Source organism: Lethenteron reissneri, chromosome 48 (assembly GCF_015708825.2).
Source record: "Lethenteron reissneri isolate LAM-NWPU_2019-01 chromosome 48, ASM1570882v1, whole genome shotgun sequence".
Classification (NCBI taxonomy): Eukaryota; Metazoa; Chordata; class Hyperoartia; order Petromyzontiformes; family Petromyzontidae; genus Lethenteron; species Lethenteron reissneri.
In genome coordinates, this window is record NC_083826.1 from 7,198,906 (window position 1) to 7,220,031 (window position 21,126).

Sequence of the window (21,126 nt, forward strand, 5' to 3'; positions counted from 1 at the left end):
ATACCCGTACCCTACCCGATACCCGGCTACCCGTACCCAGCCGGGTGCGGGTACCCGTTTGCAACCCTGGTGCGGCCGGGTACGGGTAGGCCGTGAGTCACTGGTGAGTAACCGTTTGTCACTCATTTCGGGTAGGGTACGGGTAGGGAACGAGTACCCGTACCCGGCCGGATATGGGTACCCATTTGCGACCCTGGTGCGGCCGGGTACGGGTAAGGAATCAAAACCCGTTTGCGACCTCTGCGCCAGACCAGAGGTCGCAACCGGGTACCCGATACCCGTACCCTACCCGATACCCGGCTACCTGTACCCGGCCGGGTACGGGTACCCTTTTGCGACCCTGGTGCGGCCGGGTACGGGTACAGGTAAGGAATCAAAACCCGTTTGCGACCTCTGGCGGAAAGGCTGATCCTAAAGCTCGACCTACTGCTGTGACACGTTGTGTTGGTGGGGGGGGAGAACTCTGCAGGCTCGAAACGCTGCACGGCAAATTTTCAAGTGATGGGAGTGAGCAGGGCTTGGAGTAAAAGACTGGAGATGTGGATATGAATATAAACTATAAGGTAGCTAATGTTTAACTTGGTTAATAACATCCGTCCAATGATTGCTCAATTTGAATCCATCTTCTCGGTTGAAGTTACGTCTATGTTTGTATATCTGGATGGCTTCATGGACAAATCTTTGGTGGTATCCAGACGGCTTGCAGAGCACTCACCCTGGCCTTTCTTTCCCCCACCCCATCAGCTCTATAATCCCTTGTCAGAGTCATCTCTTTGGCATACTTCAGCAACTGTTTTCGCTGTGGTTGTCCCCACCTGATGACGGACGCTTGTGTTGTGCCTGAAACGTCGTGATTTAATTTAGTTATTTCTATTTTTATTCTTTCTTTTTATTCGTATCTTTTTTTTTCACCTATGTGACTTTACCGAAAGAACCAAAGAGTATGGATCCTTGTAGTCACGAAAACTTCAAATCTTGATTTATATAATTACATACTGTAACACAATTTTTGTTCCTGGATACTAAGTGTTATTTTTTTATTGCTTATACGTAAAAAGTATAGAAAATGGCTATTATTCCCCACAAACTTTGCTTTTGTGACCAGGACTTTACGTGAACGAAAGACACAAATGCACACCACGTTTTCTCATTGAAAATAGGTCAATTTCAAAATATCAATCTCCTGGTCACAAAAGCAAAGTTTGTGGGGAATAATAGCCATTTTCTCTACTTTTGAGGCATAAGCAATTAGGAAATAACACTTACTACCCAGGAACGAAATATAAATAAATGTGTCACACAGTGTTATTAATGGAGTGGATTATTAACTTTGCTTTTGTGTCCTGCTCACAAAAGTAAAGTTTGTGGGGAATAATAGACATGTTCTCTACTTTTGAGGCATAAGCAATTATAAAATAACACTTACTACCCAGGGACATTAATTAAAAGATATTTTTTGTAACATTGAATAACACTGGTCAACAAAAAAAAACTTTTTTTTCTGCCTGGATTTTGCAGCTGTTTTAGACTAATTTCAGGGTGCTGATTCCAAATCTCATCTCAGATTTGCTCTATCACATCTCATTTTTATGCTATCGGCATACCCCATTTTCTTGATTTTACCCGAAATTAACTCTGTCACTTATGATTGCAAGTTGTTGCGAGTCAGTGACTGCTTTAGTGTTAAAATATGGTGCTGTATTTTTAGGATAGTGTGTTTAAAATATCATTTTATGTAGATATCCACATTTATTAAATATTTTTCTTCTGCAGTTTTTATTGAAAATGCTATATTTGATATCTCAAAAACCTGATGTGATAGACAAAAACTGATACCAGATTTGGAATCAGCACCCCAAATTTACCTTGAAACCGTTGGAATACCTTATGCCAGAATAAGTGTGTTGACAAGTGTTATTAATCAGCGGGCAGGCCAGTGCCCCCTTGGCTTGGCTGTCACCATCAAGGTGGCGGGCAGAGTCGACGCCACGGTTGGCTCCTGACGTCAGCTGCTGCGTGCATCTCGATGGGAAATGATAAAAAAAAGATTTCAACAGAGCAGTGTGTGCTTCGGAAAATTGTGAGCGTACAATAAATACAGGCTACGGGCACATATTTTCCGAGTGTGATGTCTCAGATGGCGCACCAATAAGTGCTCTCCCGTTCCATTGTTTGCATTCAGAGAAGCCAATCCGCTGTTATATACTTTTCTATCTGGGTCATGAGGCTTTTCGGTGTTTTGCTCAGCAAATGAATTGTACGGGCAAGCGATTGCCGCTGTGAAGACACTGGCGAGGCTTTAATCGTGTTTTTAAATTTCATGATTTGGCTCTCATCTGCCACACTTTAGGTGGATTGCAGCTTTGGGAAGTGTATTTTGCATTATATGTTGTCTGCACGGGAAGAGGTGGGGTAGTGGATATTTTCACCGTGTTATGAAATCTGCTGACTTGGGTTTGATACCGGCACATGGCTAACATCAAACTGAAACTTTTTTTACCTTACCAGGCAAGGCCCACTGAGATATATATTTCTCAGAAGCGACCTGGCCACACGTGATAGCTCAACGAAGTGGCTTATCACTTGCAAATGTATGAGTAGCCAAATACTCTAGCAAACATGTTGATTATGTGGAGGGAAAAAATGGAGCTCCCTCGAAGAGGAATCCACGCGGCCACGGGGAGAACATGTAAGCTCCAGATATATCGGCGTTTTTTTTCCCTGGATTTTTCTGTTTGCGCATAGTTACGTAGTCACTTGAAGATGTTTTCTTGTTCATGTTTTTTGTTTGTTGCGGTTGCACCCAATTCAAGAGCCGAATGGCTCACAGGGCTATACCAAATAAATGAAAATGAAAACTGAAAGGATCGAACCCATAACCTCCTGTAAACAAGGCGAGGTAGTTTTCATCCCGCCACAGTGGCAAGTGCTGCTTTAATTGGACCTGGTTTATCCCACGACCACAGTTATCCAACTCAACTGACCACTCTGGTGAAGTGTGGTCAAACAGCTCCCATTACTGACACAGTATGGGGAAGGAAGCCTCCTTCCAATAGTCGAGTGACGATATTCTTCTTTTGTGGTAATAATGATACATATACAAGCATGTTATTTTTGAGCCTAAATCAGAAATGAAAATGATGTAATATTTTTAGAAGCATTTTTCGGTGTGTTAGAGTTTTCGGATTTTTCCCAAATGTAATTACATCAAACCGGTTTGCAAAAGTGGCAAAAGAGGCTTTTGCGAGGGCAGGTGTTGGATTTTTCAGGTTTTGTCGGGTCAAATGTACATTAAACGACTTTGTCAGATATCCGAAACTAAGCGCATTTAGATATTTTACCACGTGTGTGGGTGACCACCACCAGGACTTGCCAGGTGTTGTAGGCTTGGGTCGTGAGACGACCAGGAGATGCCAGTGCCGATTGCCACCCCCTCGTGTGCACTTTTTCTGGGGTCCCACAATGATCCCACAATGCATCTTGCTCCTGTGCAAGAGCTCATCTCATCGCTGAGTTAGATTCCTGGGCATGGCTGACATCACCGGCAAAGCGATACTAAAAGGCTACACATTTTTCCCATTCAACCTATGTTTTACATTTATACCCATTATTTGTCCTTTTGTAGGGCAGTACCGTACAACATTTCTGATGATGGGCTTTGAACAAGCGCTATTGAGTGAGTGGCCTGGCGGATGGGCGGACGGGCGAGTGAGCGGGCGGGCGAGTGAGCGGGCGGGCGGGAGTGCTAACCTCGGCGCTGTCGGCATGGCGCAGGGGAGGAGGCGCTGACCGTGTACGTGGACCGGGGGAAGGTGGACAAGCAGGTGGAGAACGCGACACAGACGCAGGAGCTGCTGCACCAGCTCACGGCCGCCTACTTCATCGACCGTGACACCACAGTCCGCCGCTTGCACGAGATGCAGATCTCCACGGGGCACATCAACGTGAGTTGACCGTGGCGGTGGCGGTGGCGGTGGTGGCTGGGAGGGCCGGAGGGCCGGGGGGGGGGCTGCGTGCGTGGCCGTGCTGCTCGGGAAAGCCGGACGCCACGCGCGAGAGACGAGGGCGCGACGCCACCGATGAGAGCTGCGAGGTTAGGTCCACGAGGGTGGCACCGTCCGTTTTTTGCTGTTGTTGTTGAGAAATGTCGCCGCCGCCACCGCATCGTGATTATCGCGGTTCACTTAAAAAAAAAATAAAGTTTCATTTGGTTTCCGTTCAAAAGAAATGATGTTACATTTTGATGTTGATTTAATGTTTCATTTCCCGTGATGAAATGACGAATGTAACGTTTGCAGATGTAAATAAATACCCATTACCCATTACGTAGGTGCTCCGTGAAACGTTTTCCAATGGAATTGACAGCATTGCTGTTTAATACATAGAAGGCTTTCACGACCAATTTAATGATTCGTCATTGATTTTTGGGTCGGATAGCATCAATAAGATTTGTGCTGTCCACTCTCCTCCACCCGACACAGCCAATTAATGTTGTTGGCACGTGAACAAACACACCAATTCACTACTGCTTCAGCAGCACCACGAGTGTGTTGGAGAGTAATTTCACAACATTTACATGGGTTCGACGTTTCGCTGCTTGTAACAACCACCATTATCAAGCAGTAGCCAGAATTGTGAAAATATCCTTCAGTGTTGGGCCTTAAATGATACCGGTTGTAGCTACCAAGTGAAACGTCGCGCCGAATTGTGAAATATAGTGAGCTTGCTGTCCAACGGCCAGAACCAGCGCCTAACCATTTTCCAAGCTCTGTGGCCCTACATTCGGGATGTTTCGCAAGCTCCATTATATATTGCCTTATAACTGAGAAATATGTATGAAACTCAAGCTGCACAGAAAAAGGTCATTATTTAGAGCAGAGAGGGGAGAAGGCAGAGAGATAGACGAGCATGTATATGGGGAGCACACTTTATCATCATCATCATCATCAAAATGCCCTTAAATTCACAACGGAAATCTCTGAGGACAAATCTTTACACTGCGGCGCCTTGAAAAATTACAAGTTGATAAATGATCAGTTTTTCCATTAACAGATAATGAGTAACAAACTGTCCATTTGTCAACCTCAAAGTTTCCCAGGCAGCCGCCGTGAAGTATCATCTCAGCCGCCGCGTCGCCTTTCACGCCGTGCTCGCCGATGCACTCTCGGGTCGTCGTTCGGCACGATGTCCAACGTTTCACTCCACGTGCCGCTGGGGAGCTTCATTTACGGGATAATTCACTTGCCAAAGCAGTTCCCGCGCAGCACGAGGCGGAGGTGCGAAACGTCGGTCGTCGTGCCCGACCAGACGCGGCACAACCCCGGGAAACCGTGCGCCAGTCGGCGTCCCTTACCATCAGTGGCCTTCCTGAAGAAGGGCTGTTGCCCAACACGTCGGGCTATCGTTGCGTTTCTCCCGTTTTTCAGCAGCGTTGACAATGAATGACGAGGGTTGGGGTTGATATTATACATTCCCATGCACTGCCAACGCAGCCTCTTAATGAATTTCATCATATTGCATTACCGTTTTCACTTGATGAGCTTTTTTAGGCCATGGATAGGGGCGCAGCCCTGCAATTATGTGCTGGTGTCACTGCTGGTGGGAAGGGCCTTCACACACTGTAGGTATCCCTTACAGAGTCCCCCTCCCTAGAGGATATTTATTTGGCCTAGTCTTCCAAACTAACCAGACATCTGTCAAGAGGTGGGAGAACCCACATTTTACCCCACCGCACACGAACAACTAGTCGGATTAACTGTTTCATACTCACATCTACTTCTGGGTAGACAGGACAGACGCAGAAGTGGGGGCACGACTGCAGGAATCTATTCTCTTTGGTTCTTTCGGTAATGTCACGTAGGTAGAAATAAAATAAAATATCGATTTAAAGCTTTCGTGACTGCAGGGATTCATATTCTTGGATCTTTCGGTAAAGTCACGTAGAAGGGAAATAATAAAATAATAAAAATAATACATTATAAAATTCTCACGACGTTTCGGCCACAACACAAGCAGCCGTCCTCAGGTGAAGAACAGAGCTGTCGGAAAAACAGCATCCTAATGAACACCGCTAAGCTTGGCAGCGTATTTTAAGCTGGATGGGAGGAGCAGAGCGCCTTGACAAAGGAGTTTACATATGATATGGAAACTCCTTTGTCAAGGTGCTCTATGATATGTAAACTCCTTTGTCAAGGTGCTCTATGATATGTAAATTCCTTTGTCAAGGCGCTCTGCTCCTCCCACCCAGCTTAAAATACGCTGCCAAGCTTAGCGGCGTTCATTAGGACGCTGTCTTTCCGACAAGTCTGGTCTTCACCTGAGGACGGCTGCTTGTGTTGTGGCCGAAACGTCGTGAGAATTTTATTATGTTTATTTTTATTATTTTATTATTTCCCTTCTACGTGACTTTACCGAAAGATCCAAGAATATACAATGAAATAAATCACGACGTTTAGAACGCAATACAAGCGCCCGTCTTCAGGTGAAAACCGCGACAGCTGCGATGTCTGCAGTCTTCCCACCATCGTTTGAACTGCCGCGTTGAGCGAGGTCGAAACTAACCGGTGACCTCTGGATCGCAAGTCCAGCGGCTTTGCCACTGCAACCGTGGCAGCATCCCCAACCTTCTCATAAACCTCCTTACCCGCTTATAAACCTCCCCTAGTCTTACCGTTAACTCCTCTTATCCGTTCCGGCAGAAAGTGCTGCGTGGAGTGCAGAATGACAAGTAGCATTTCCACCGTTGTCATTTCCTTTGACATTGTGATAATGTTGTATTCGGGCACTTTATAATTCCCAATTGTGTTGAATTGCGATTGCGTTACATTAGAGTGTTCTGCTATCCCGTCCCTGTGATTACAGTTGTGGTAATACGAGCGGAGTGCTTTATGGAGTTGGGGAAAGGCGGCGTGCGTGTAAAGCTGATGGCATGCGTTGCTCGTGGGCCATCGGGAAGCCTCAAACAAGCTGGCTCACTTGGGGACCCCAAAAATGTCTTTGTCTGTTACCGTTCATCAGGAGCTCATCTCTGACATTGCAACCCTTTCTGCTCTCTTCCTCTATCGCTCCATTCATCCCTCCCTCCGCATCCTCTATGCCCCTATGTGTATTCATAATCAGAATTTGAATAAGTATTTATCCAGGAAGAATCCGATGAGCTACAAAGCTCTTTTTCACAGATGTCCAGTGGGGGGATTGGGAAAGAACGTTGCAACAAGCAGTGCAAAAAACATGACAGTAGTGCAAAGTACAAGGAAGGTAATGAAATCACCCAAACAAACACAAATTAAACTAAACCATCCCCATCCTACCAGGCAAAACCCACTGAGGTGTTCACTTATTTTTCAGAAGCGACCTGGCCACAAATGATAGCTCAACAAAGTGGCCCGTCATTTAGACATTTATAGCACCAAAATAATGTAAATCATCTCAATGCATGTGTTGCCTAACAGCTGGTCTTTTTGTAATAAATTGGATACATTTCTTAGAAAATGGGAGTGCAAATTCTTGTTATCGTTTCGCTATCCTCATCCGGTCTACAAACAGCGCATAGTTGCTTTGTATTTCTTGTTTTTTGTCCCATCGTCTGTGAAATACCTTGATGTTTTTAAAGGTGTATTTCTGATATCTTGCACTTAATGTTGTTGTTGTGAAATTGATGTTTATCCTTGTATGTATGTGCGTATCCCAGGTCTGCCTTAACAGAGAGACGTATAGTCTCAATGACCTCTCATCTGGCTATAATCTCAAGGAATTTAACGAGCAAATTGGCATCACATTGCTTCGGGATATTTTTCGTGCCATTAAAATACCTTTTCAGGGGCAGTATATGGCAACAGTACCTTTTCATATTTTCGAAAGCCCGTGTAGATGTTTCCATAAATAACTAGTGCTACTGGCTGTAATACAGTGTATGTGCCTGTATTTCCTGTAATATTCACCAATCCACACATTCATGGCTGACATGGTGTGGTAGGGCCTTTAACCAATATCACTCATATCATAATTTATTATCGTTATTATCATATGCATCTGCATCGCAATGGAGTGAGAACGTGTGCACGCTGATGAATAAGCTAGTGTGATAATACTCTTTGGGTCTTTCGGTAAAGTCACGTAGATAGAAAAATAATAGATCACGATGTTTCGATCGCAACACAGGTAATCTTCTACAGGTGAGAGAGAGAGAGAGAGAAAACTACTGAAACAAGGTCTTATATAGGCCTAAGATGGGTGGGTACAGCCTCAGGGTAAGAGTTCAGGGCTCGAGATGATCTCCCTGAGGCTGTCGAAGTGGCTATTGTATTGTGAGAGATTAGCATGTCAATGATGCTTCAGTGAGACAACAAACATTTTAAGTACAAGATGCTGACAGTGAGTTAAGTTACCGAGGCAACTTGCAACGGTTGAATGCAACTGGGGCGCGAAATGTTAACTACCTCGCCTGGTTTACAGGAGGTCGTTGGTTCAATCCCGACCTCGACGCCTGTATAAATGGAGTCTGCATGTCTCTCCCCGTGGTCGCGTGGATTTTTCTCATGGTCCTCCAGTTTTTCACATTTAGACGCATGCGTTTCGAGTATTTGGCTGCTATAAATTTCCACGTGATAAGCCACTTTGTTGAGATATCATTTGTGGCCAGATCGCTTCTGAAAAAGAGCTGTATAGCTCAGTGGGCCTTACTTGGTAAACTAAAAAAAATAGTTTAGTTTTTCGGGAGTATTTAATGCAAAATCCGAGAATAATATCATGGACAGAGCTAAATGGAAGGCAATGATTGCCATCATCTTTGAGGAAGGACACGGTAAATATATATATACATAGAGAGAGAAAGCTATAATCCCATGTACACAAACGCATCAGCCCAGTGCTTGCTAGCCCACGTTCTCAAACATCCTTTGCTTGCAGCTGTCCGGTGTGTTTGTGGGTCGCGACGAGTGTTGGTTTCAGCCGCCGGTGTTGTGACATTTCGCTCCACCTGCCGCCGAGCTTCTTCAAGTCACCCAGAATATTGGACGTTGCGCCAAACGGCGTGCGGGTACAAACCTCGGTTACTATGGCTGGCTACGGTACGGTGCGAAAGAAGTTCAGCATACATACAGTGGAGCCTCTCTTTAACGACCATAGAGTAGGTTTCAGTCCTGTCTGGGTGGAGTCGAGGTATTATTGCCTCTTTCCCACGGTACAACTGAGCGACACCATATTGAACTTCTTTTGCACTGCACATAGCCAACCGTGCTAATCGGAGGTGCGGGGGAAGGACCACAAACTAAACACAAGAAGCGGTTCTAAAGAAATTAGTTTGTCAATCTAGATGATGATTTAAAAGTGCATGGCTCCAGCGGCTTCCCAACATCGGAAGGAAGAGCGTTCCAGACGGCCGCAGAAGCGCATCTGAAAGCAAGCGTTGCAGTGACCGTCTTTGTTCTATTTTAAAACTATATATATTTATTTTATTTTGCCAGGTAAGGCCCACAGAGCTATACAGCCATTTTTCAGAAGCGACCTGGCTACAAACGATCGCTCAACAAAGTGGATTATCACGTGAAGATTTATAGCAGCTAAATCAATTCGAAATGTGGAGGGAAAATTCACACGACCACGGGGAGAACATGCAAACTCTAAATATACAGCAGGTGTCAGGGTCGGGATGGAACGCACGACCTCCTGCATACCAGGCGAGGAAGTTAACATCTCACCACCGCACGCCCCTAGCCAACAGCCCCTGCTGCGAGGATGACTAACCCTGGCCTTGCTTGCTCACGAGGCCAAGGTTTCACGTTTTGGTTCTGGCCAGTGGAAAACCACCCTATTTGTGAGGGCCTCGTTGCTAGCTCAGCTCTGATGTGCCAGTAGATAAGTGGTTGTCCGCTTGTACACTTGGCTTTTCTCCAGGCTCTACAGATGAATCCCAGATCGTATATATATGTGTACATACAAAAATACGCAGGAGTCTTCTTAAAAAATGTTTTTTTTTATAATTTTCTAGTCCTCACGGGACTTTCTTGGGTAAACAAAGCATTTTACAATATAATTAATGCTGTTGTATCTCTTGAGACGGCTGCACATCACTCTAACATGATCAACATGTAACAATGTGGGCAGCCCGTCCAAGCAAATTAATTTCTAAATCTCCAGCCCAACAATCGCGTGTTCTGCTGGCAGAAGGGACCCCCACTCAAGAAAACCTCTAGAGAGCCCCACAAGAGGGTTTTGTCCTACCCATCCACGCTGGCGAAACATTCTGCAAGCGGTGGGGCTACCCCCATGGCACGCGACCTGCCGTGCCGAACGACGAACCGCGGTTGAAGCCACCGGTAACGGTGGGCACACGGATATAGGCGGGGGCGACTCCAGAAACCTGGACCATTGTTTCAAACAGCCGCGTCGGAAGGATCCATCGCGCCGGCGACCTCCGTGTCGCGACGCGAGTGCTCAAACCATCGCGCCGTGCCAGAATCCGTGCGCGTGCAAGCGAACGTGAATGTACGAGTAGAAGGTGAACAATATGTGCATCGCGCAAACCACTGCCACGTAGTTAACTTTGGCTTTATGTTGGGCTCCGAGGCAAACGGGCAGCCCGACGCAAACAGATTTTTGCTTATCGCGCGGAGAGCCGTTGGCGCACGGCGGAGCGGAGCAGCGTTCACGTGCCTAATGGAAAGCGGAGGCTGCCGAGGGATGGGCAGGAAGCACACCCCTGCCCATTAAGTCGCACGGCCACGAATACACCAAGCGTTCCTTTCATCCGCTGGCAAGCCGACGGGCAGATGGGCTTGACAGTCGCAAAGGCCCAGTCGCCTGTCCGCTTACTTACGTCTCACGCAAAATGCGGGTTTGGGTCGGTGGCATCGCCTCAGCCCATATGGCTCGCGCCAGGGCTGCACGTTTAGGTCACGAGCAAGCGCCGGTCGTCTCTCCAGGGAGAGGGCGCCGAGAGGAAGCCACCGGAACAAAGTGTCTGGCAGAAGCGGGTTGCACGCATTGAAAAGCAGCCTATGTGCCCTCTGGCTGGGCACTGATGATGATAATGGTTGTGATGCTTGCGATTGTATTCATTTGCATCGTTGTTTAGATTGAACAACGCACGCACAAAGATGTGTTGTTGCGTGCACAAAAGCTCTCGTCCTTATTTATGCCACCAGCTCAACAAAACTGGCATGCACTGATTGTTCTGTTGTGATTGGATTTATGGTCATTTACAGACTATGATCCAGTGTTATTTTATAATTATTTTTAAAAGGGTAGAGGTGTAGCCCTGCAATTACCTGCGCGTGCCACTGCTGGCAGAAGTGTTTAACACTAGAGGGAGCTCTGGAGAGCCCGGATGGAGAGTTTTTGGCCTACTCTTCCATGATAGCTAAATGTGTTATTCTTATAAAATCTTCACAAATGGTTACATTTTCAAAACATGCAGGTCCTTCCGTGTCAAGGGTGGCAATTCAATGCCGATTGTTTTCATCGTTGGCATTTTCGTTCCGTATTTTGACCCTTGACGTCGTTCTTCATCCTTGTCTGAAGAGCGTTGCCAATTCGGACATCGGCTTTCACAGATATTTTCGCCCAGTGCAGTCTGAGCAAGACCCCCCTCCCCCCTCCACCGCCCTAACTTAATCTCCCCCGTGCTGTCATTCCCCCTGAGCAATGAAGTCATCTTATAAATGTGGCATTTATTCCCGATAATAACCCCCGTCAATTTATCAAAAGTAACAGTACTCCGACAAAAAGCAGATGCGCCGTTGATTTCCCATCGACAGCGAGAAAATCCATGTCGCTGCGAGTCTCTGCATTGCTTGATATGCACAAGTAGTCTGTCGGCTCAATATTCCAATTCGCGCAATTTCCCCGCTCTAAATAATTAGAGGGGGGGTGGCGGGGTATCCCATCGCGTCTCCAAGAACATTAACCCGGGCCAAGATTGTTGAGCATCTCCAGTGGGAATATTATGCACACATTCCACGTTGTCTTCCCATAATTCCCGCGTGACTGGTAATGACACGCGTGGCAATAAAAGTTTACAAACTTGTAAGGTGCTAAATGTCCTGTAAGAAAAACAAATGGCCTAATAAAGGCGGCCAAATTACCACTTTCCCTTTAAATTATGGCACGTGATCAAATTCATTTCCGTGTGGCAACAGTGAGACGGGCACGCTACGAATTGCAGACGATGCACGTTCTCGGTATTAATATTTACCGTGCAAGTGAAATCAATTGCGTTGCGTCAACAATCCGACAGAAATTCACGGATTGATCCAACCCAGTGTTCGCACACACTGGCATTTGCACTCAATTTCATGCAGTCAATGCCGTGTGTATTAACTTTTAATGAGCTGTTTAATAATCGCTGTTGCCGACAGGAATGTGCCAAAGCGATACATTTAGCTGTATTTTTTCCCAAGTGTAAATCCTTTGGATTAACATTGGGCCTGAGTTGCCAAGAACTGAACATGTGGCATACAAATCTCAAAGTCTTCCGGAATAAATGATCTACACTTTAAATCCGAATGATATGTTATTCCATATTCTGTGGCATTTTAATGATCCTAAGGTTTCTGCTGATTCACCTGAGCGTTAATCATAAACCTTTAGTGAACATTTACCCTTGCAATTTAAGATGAGCCTAAGATTTCCTCTATATGATACGGCGAGTTCACACCCGATTTTGATAATACATCACAGTTTGGATTCATATTGCGTCGAAATTTGAGTGCATCTCAAAATGCTGGGACAGGAACAATAATGGCAGTTATTTATTTATTGCCCTTTGTCAATCTAGCAGGCGATTGAAGTTTCACAGATATTTGTTTCACCAGGTAAGAACTCAAGACACCAGGATGGTCTCATTTGCAAGAGACCATCCCGGTCTCTTGGGTTCTCACTGCTGGATGAATACCTCCCCCCAATCTGCACTGGTAGTGAAAGTTGTTTGAGCATACTTCACCATGCAGGTCCATGTGGAATAGTGAAGAGAAGGATCAGTGACACCTTTGTATCTTTTTTATTGTATTTATTTTACCGAAAGAACCAATAATAAGTCTACATTAAAGACTGCCAGTACGCTCACTCAGGTTAAGAACCAGGTTATAGTCTACATTATAGACTGCCAGTATGCTCACTCAGTTTAATAACCATTGCTACAGTCTACATTATAGAATGCAAATACGCTCACCAAGCTTAAACACCAAGGCTACAGTCTACATTATAGACTGCCAGTACGCTCACCGAGGTCAAGAACCAGGCTACAGTCTACATTATAGACTGCCAGTACACTCACCCAGCGTAATAACCATTGCTACAGTCTACACTATAGACTGCCAGTACACTCACTTCGAATAAGAACCAGGCTACAGTATACATTAATATTTTGGGTTTATTATTTTTTATTTTATGTTTATTATTTTTATTCACTTTTTATTATGATAATTTTTCTATCTACGTGACCTTACCGAAAGAACCAAAATAGTATTTGTAAAGACAGTCAATCATTTGCTGAGTTATAAAGAGGAAGTTCTCCACAGAATGTGACTTGAACAGGGGCAGGGAGCAGACAGCACGGAGGGCTGGAGGAAGAAAGTTTCAGGCTATGGAGGCAGCAGAGGAGAATGAGCGACCCTCCCACCGAGGGCTGTCACCCGTGATGCTGTGTGACTTCGGATAATCCGGCGTCCGCTCCGCAGTTAACGTCCATTATTTTACGACACCGAATATGATCTACTCGGCAACATTGAGCGCGATTGTGTCTTGTCGCATCGCTATCTTCTCCTGATCGAAATTTGCACCCTATTTTGGAAAGTTTTGCGCTCGTAATTTGCTGCTAAACAAAAAAATGTGATGGTAAAGTTGCAGCTCTGCATTTTCTTGCTTGCGCCACTGCTAGCGGAAAGGCATCCACTCAAAGGTATATTGGCCTACTCTTCCACGCTGGCCAGACGTCTTGGAAGAGGTGGGTGCTACCCGCACTTCGCCCCGCCACAACGCAACCGACCGCTGTGTTCTCCCATTGACACTGCGGGGTGGACCACAGGCGGGGTGGACGACAGGCGGGGTGGACGACAGGCGGGGTGGACGACAGGCGGCGGAGGGGGAATTTAAAACCAGCGAACTGTGCATCGCAAAGCCCGGTGCGCCAACTGGGCTCGTGATGCACGGTGGCATCCTGACGCACGCGACATCAGAATCGGAAGTTAATTGCCCTCGTAAATAACCCATGGAGCTATACGACTCTTCTTCAAGGGTCACTCGGCCAGCAGACAGACACAGCAGCAAGCGTCCACAAATCAAAATTTTAATATATAAAAAATACAAAGTTAATTTTAACAATGTGATCTTTAAAAAAATGTGCGCGTATTCGCACTGAACATTCGTCTTCACATACCACGGTTTGTGTTGGCACGACTTGTTCATCCTTTGTTTGCTCTGACAATCCTCGGTGTCTACTGAAGGAAGGCAATCGGAAACTTCTCGCCGTAGATCTCTCAGCTGTGTGTGTTTAGGATCAGAACTCCGCATGCGTGCCGCTGCCGGTGTTGTCATCGCGTCTTTGACCCCGGCCACCCTTTGCTAAAGAGACTCCTGGTCTCAATTTATTCTCACCTGGTGAAATAAAGTCGATCGATCAATATCAAATTCAATTACCGTTAACCTTCTGTAGCTACCGTTCTTCCTCCACTGCGTCATTTGCAGTAAATACTCCGGCTTAACTTACGCGGGAGTTTACAACAATAAAAAAAACGGGAATTTTATAACCAGTCATCAAATGTTCGGACACTCAGTATCGCCGCCATTCTCATAGTGCAAAGCTATCGCAGAGTCGATTGTTTTTGCGAGATAATCATGAGCGTCGTTGTGGAGAAGACGAGGAGTGAAATTCATCCGTAGAAGTATGGCGACACGTCCCATCAGCCACACGGCCTTCTGGGAGTGTTTGGATCAACACAAACAAAATGATTGAACGGTTTTGATGTTCGGTGCCACGTCAGCAGAGTCAGGCTCACTTAAATCGATCCTGGTGAACTGCCATGTGTTTGTCTGCAATCAAGAATATGTATTTATACTGAAGGAATCCGATGAGCTATAACGCTCTTTTTCACTGATTTTCAGTCGGGGTGGGTAAGAATGTTACAACAACAAACTGTACAAACGCATGGAAGTCGTGCAAAGTACAAGAAAGGTAAACAAATCACCCAAACACACACCAATGAAACACTAAACCATCTCCATCCTACCAGACAAAGCCCACTGAGGTATGAACTTATTGTTCAAAAGCGACCTGGCGACATATGATAGCTCAACAAAGTGGCTCACCATTGTGGGCATTTATAGCAGCAAAATCATCTAAATGGTCGAAACTCATGTTCTAAATCTGGAGGTCAAAACCGGATAACCTGGAGAAAATTTCCATGCGAACACGGGGAGAACGTGCAAACTCCAAATATACAGGCGTCAGTGTCGGGATTGAACTCCTCTCAGTTACGTATGGGATACAGTTAGACACGAAACTATATTATACGTAACACCAAATCATCTTTCACGTCATTGTTGCACAAAAAATAACTATCTTCCTGGTTCTTTCGGCAAAGTCATGTAGAAGGGAAATAATAAAATAATAAAAATAAAACATAATAAAATACAATTCTCACGACGTTTCGGCCACAACGCAAGCAGCCGTCCTCAGGTGAAGAACAGGGCAGTCGGAAAGACAGCGTCCGACAGCCCTGTCCTTCGGACGCTGTCTTTCCGACAGCCCTGTTCTTCACCTGAGGACGGCTGCTTGCGTTGTGGCCGAAATGTCGTGAGAATTTTATTTTATTATGTTTTATTTTTATTATTTCCCTTCTACGTGACTTTACCGAAAGAACCAAGAAGATGAATCCCTGCAGTCACGAAAGCTTTAAAACGAAAAAATAAAATAACTAGTGAAATAAATAAGCAAACACGTGTACGCCTAGTCGCATGTTTCACAGGTGAGTACAGCCTGCCAATGTTGCTTTGCAATTTTTTTACCAAATTAATTTGATTAGCAGTTAAACTTTCACGTTGGGGAAAATTGGGACCCTGTGGCGCCTGGGTTCTAATGGCTTAGAACGACATCACGAGATCTCTAACGGCCACTGCTTAAGCAGACAGCGTGGAGTATTTTACGGTGAACATGCCCCCAAATTATTTACCCAGAGTTGGCTGCCGGGCTCAAAAACCACGAACTTTTGCAACAAGCGACAAAACGTGCTATCGCTCGGCTATAACGTGTATATATATAAGCACAGTTACGCATTAAAGAGGTCCAATACATTTGCCCGATGTAAGGTTTCCGAGAGAATGTTCACATATCGTTCGGTACTTGAAGTTTTTGCAGTAAGCAGTCTGCCCATTTGGAAGGATTAATTTGCCATCGAGAATATGAAATGCTGAACATTTGCATTGATAAATATGATATTACTTTCCCCAGCTGACCAATAATTGTGCATTTTGAACACAACATATGAAATTACCACCATTTTATGATACGCTCTTAATTTATGTCCTGCCGTTAATTCTTATTTGATTAGATTTTTTTCCCCTCTCCTAGTGTATTGGCCCTGTTATTAATCTTCTCGCAGTCTGGCAAAGTACACTCAAGATACCGCTGCAGGGAGCACTAACCATGTCGCCCACAGTTTCGCCAGCGCGGTTGCGCACACGCGCGCTCTCGCGTGCGCGCACACGCATCTAAAAGCGCAATGAATGGCTTCCCACAGACCTCTTCTTTTCCTTCTAAAATAGCTATTTCGACGAATAGACAAACACAAACAAATGCAGACACAAAATATACACGATCGTCGATCGCCCTCTTTGAAAAGTTCATGACCACCATGCAAGTGCTGGAAGATGATGACGATGATGATAATGCCATCAGCGGAAGGGTTAAGCTTCCGTATTTAATTAAAAAGGTGTCGTGGCACGCTCCGCAGTGGCACGCACTACAGACCAGTTTCTCAATTAAGGGAATATATTGCTTCCCAAGCACACATTATTACGGACATTTTTTTTCGTCAAAGAGAGGCTTCGTAATGCGGTAATGGCTTTCGTCTGTGGGGCATTGCTTTTTGCTTGTGTGCAGCTTCTACGGTACGTCGAGATGCAGCCACGGTTGCATTGGTTAGCGCGCTGGACTTGCAATCCAGAGGCCACCGGTTCAACTCCGCCTCCACGCGTGACAGTCGAAACAATCGGCAATTTTCGTAAATACCCCAAACCGCCTCCGTCCAGCTAGAGGTGTAAATGGGTACCGCCAGAGGCAGTCGATCGGCAAGTCTCGTGCGGTGAGTGGGTGGGTGGGTGGGGTAAACTGTGGGTAATCCCACCTCTTCCGTGGAGTGGAAGACGAGGCCAAAGTACCCTGAAGAGGAGGCCAATAGCTTCCTTAGTGGAGGCCCTTCTGGCAGCAGTGGCGTTAGCAAGCATGTCTGGGCACTTGTTATCGCACACTCTTGTGAGTCCGGCCCATCACGAATGCACGCCGATATAAATGAAATATATTTTTTTAGAAGTGATTTTTGTATTTGGTTTGTTTTTCTTACCCCCGCCCGCATCTCCCATTAGCACAGTTGGCTATGTACGGTGCGAAAGAAGTTCAACATACATACTTGCATATAGCAAGCTGTTTGGAATCACACTGTTTTTACTCTGTCGCAACACTGGCTGGGACTCGAGGATGAACCCCGGACATCTGCTGGTAACCGTAGCGGTGCGCCAGCACGCCCTAAGAGGAATCACAAGGCGTATCACGATTGTGCGCGTAACGAAACTACACTTTCACGACTGCGTTGCGTCGTTTCCTTTTGAGGGCTGTGTTTTTGGACTTAACGTGCGGAGCGTTTCGCTGTTCGTCGCTCGCGCGCCGCTACCGGTGCGGTTTCACACGCGAAGCTCCAGCGGTGTTTTTAATCTGCTGCCTCCCGTGGCTCAAAACGCAGCAGCAGCGGCGGCGGCGGTGACAACTGGAGGGGCTACGCTTTGAAAGCGTCCCCCCCCCCCGCACCCCCATCATGTCCCCGCAACGGTCAGAGCGAGGCTCTTCAGTTTCGCCACGGGCACGTGGGGAGAAACAGTTTTGAAATTGGCCCCGTTCGAATTCACCACAATGCCCAGCTGGGCCCCATCAGACAAATGAAATCGAGTAATGTTCACCGGTGAGAAAAGAGGGCTCTTAAATACCAATTCCCAGGCTTGGGCTGACCCGTTTCAAAACCCTCCCGCTAAGTAAAAGGTAAAATAGGTAACGGTGTAGTCCTGCAATTGCTCGCTCATGCCAACGCTTGCTGAAGGTTCTCTTGCACCAAAGGGTATTGACGTGCATACTAACAGCCTTTGTCTTTCGAACAAAGCCATTAGGGTGCGTGACATCCACTTCATAACACAATGTAATGGCAATGGTAATGTCCCAGAGCATTGCTCACTGACATCACTGATTGCCATGGCGAGATAACTACCTCGCCCGGTATACAGGAGGTCGTGGGTTGGATCCTGACCCCAGCGCTTGTATGTTTGGAGGTTTGTTCTCTCCGTGGTCGGGCAGATTTTTCTCTGGGTCCTCCGGTGTTTCCCTCCACATTTATAAACATGTGTTTAGAGTATTTGACTGCTATAAATGTGAACGCGATAATAAGCCACTTCGTTGAGATATCATTTGAGATGGCCATGTTGCTTCCTACAAAAAAGAGCTATGTAGCTCAGTGGGCCTTGCCTGGGAAAATAAAATAAAAAAAGTTAGTAAGTTAGTTGGTGCTGGCTCATTCGGGGCCCAAAGCAGACGTTTTGTTCGGCACCCTGCAACCCCTTTCAATGCAGAAGCTACTCGATGACAGAGGAGCAATAGGCAGAGATACAAATATAGGAAGGTTAGGGAAATGTGGACAAAAGATAGAGGTCTTGATTTGAAGCGTTCGTGACTGCAGGAATCCATACTCTTTGGGTTTTTCGGTAAGGCCACGTAGGTATAAAAATAAAATAATTATTATTTTATTTTACCGAAGAACCAAAGAGTATGGATTCCTGCAGTCACGACAGCTTCAAATCAAGAGATATACATTTGCTAGTGATGTCAATTGTCTTGATGGGTCTATGGTACCCAAATTTTAACACTTTCAAGACAATAAAAACATAATAGGCTTGACCATTTTAGCACCTGTATTATTGCCAGAAAGAGCAAAGCCTGCTGTTTGTCATTGTCTTGCTGGTTTTATTATTAGCTGGCGCACCCCTATAGTTTCCACAAATCCGGGTACCCTTGCGCTAACTGGGGCAACATCTCGTGCCAAGGTCGGCTAATGCATAGTGCCACGGCTGCTCCACTGACTGCCAGACTTCAACCGCTGACCCCAATGACAACTGCTCAGACCGGGCCTCGGCAACACGCGGCTCCGATCAGCACTGCTTCGTGGCGTTATTCATCAAGGACCTTCTCTCAACTCATTACACCTCCAGCTGTTGTCCACATTGCCCTCTTCGTTAAGGACCACCATCTCCTATTCACGTGCATTGGCGGCTTTTTAAATGCTTGGGGGTTTTTTTTGTGTGCGTGTTTTTTTTACCGGATTGGAAAACAAATTTGGCTCCCCTTGCGTAATTTTGTTGCAGACCTCCCTGGCTCAGACCTAATGAGGACACTGACCACTGGGGCTTTTTACCTCACCGGTGGAAGCTTTGATGACCGCCGAGCTGACCAAACAGCCCGCAGCAGGGAAGGGATCTTGTAATGTGGGGCCAGCGTACGGATGTATGTGGTTCACGTTGTGTTCCTGTCGTTGACTTTGATGGAAAGCGGTAGTAAAGACGGGGTTTGGGGAGGATGTGGATTGGCTTTGACCGCCGCTGCTCTGCCCGCAGGTGATTGAGACGAGGAAGGGTCCCCTCGGATGCAGTTCCTACGAAAACCTGGACCTGGTCAGTTCGGTTCTTATCCAGACGCCGGAGAACAAGTTACAGCTGCTAGGTGAGTGCTTCATCCAGGAATCATGTTACGTGTGTGCCTGTTGTTAAACCATGAATCTGGAAACAACTATAAATAAACAAACCCACGATATGTTTGTGTTGTTGTGTTGAACATAGCCCCAACAATTGGATGGAGAGCTCTTGCATATGCGATAACATCCAGCAAGCCAGCAGCATTTGTTTAACAAGCCTGGCTCTGTTTATGAGACTCTGTTTGCTCGCCTAAACAAATCCTGCTGGATAATATCGGTGTAGAAACTTTACTTTTTATGCATGCACGTATGTATGCATGTGAAGTGTTGTTGAAGACGCGTGGACAACGGGGTAAGGCACACGTATTTATTTATACAAAGGGCTTACAGTACTAGAGGGATGTATCGGCCCCCTCACCCGTACAACTGGGAATTCACCCCTAGCTAGCCTTCCTAGCTGAGTCCTCCGCTAACGGGCTAGGGGAGGCTGTCTGGCCCGACACTGGTTAGTCGGGCTACGGTACCCGGAATCCCAGAGGTCTGACTCTGGTTCCGGGACCACGCCACTGGCTCCAGCCTGCACTGCCCTTACAAGGGCGGCGTCCCAGGGGGAGTCCAGGGCCTATCTGGCTGGTCTTCTCTCTTCTCCTAACTACTCTAAGACTGAGCCCCGAGCTCTCTGGCTCAACCCTTTTTATACCCCGTTAGAGGATCGAAACCCCCCTCACGCCGTCCAGTACGGACGTCGTTGCGGGCACCACCCCGTGTGCTCACGGAGACCCCGCCCACTGTGTCTGTTTTCCATTAGCCCCTATGTAAACAGCCCTACACAAACAGACCCTCTGTAACAGCCCTACATCACCCCCCCCTGTACAGCTCGCAGCCGTCCCGGCTGCAACAACTTTCAATAAAGGTTATTCAACCCCTGGATCCCCGCGTGTGCCTTAAAAAAAACGTTTTGAACGCTAACTTGAAGGAACCAACAGTAACAACAACAACAACGACAATGACAACAACAAAACCCTCAACCCTGAAAGGGAACAATCCGACGCACCCCCCCCCGAATAAATACGGATACCGTAAGAACAAGCTATATACAATATGTAGCGAAGCCACAATGCACACCAATGGGCGGGGGACACCCCCCCCCCCACACAACACACAATGAACACAACATATATATACA

General features: G+C 46.4%; 1 protein-coding gene across 1 annotated transcript in view; it reads left to right on the plus strand.

Moving 5' to 3' along the window:
• The window catches only part of LOC133354621 (BMP/retinoic acid-inducible neural-specific protein 1-like), a 115,574-nt gene that overhangs the window by 60,118 nt on the left and 34,330 nt on the right, over positions 1-21,126 (plus strand). Inside the window, exons 4-5 of the mRNA XM_061571619.1 lie at positions 3,775-3,944; positions 19,864-19,969. Coding sequence (XP_061427603.1) covers positions 3,775-3,944; positions 19,864-19,969 — 276 coding nt within the window. The remainder of the gene's footprint in view (positions 1-3,774; positions 3,945-19,863; positions 19,970-21,126) is intronic.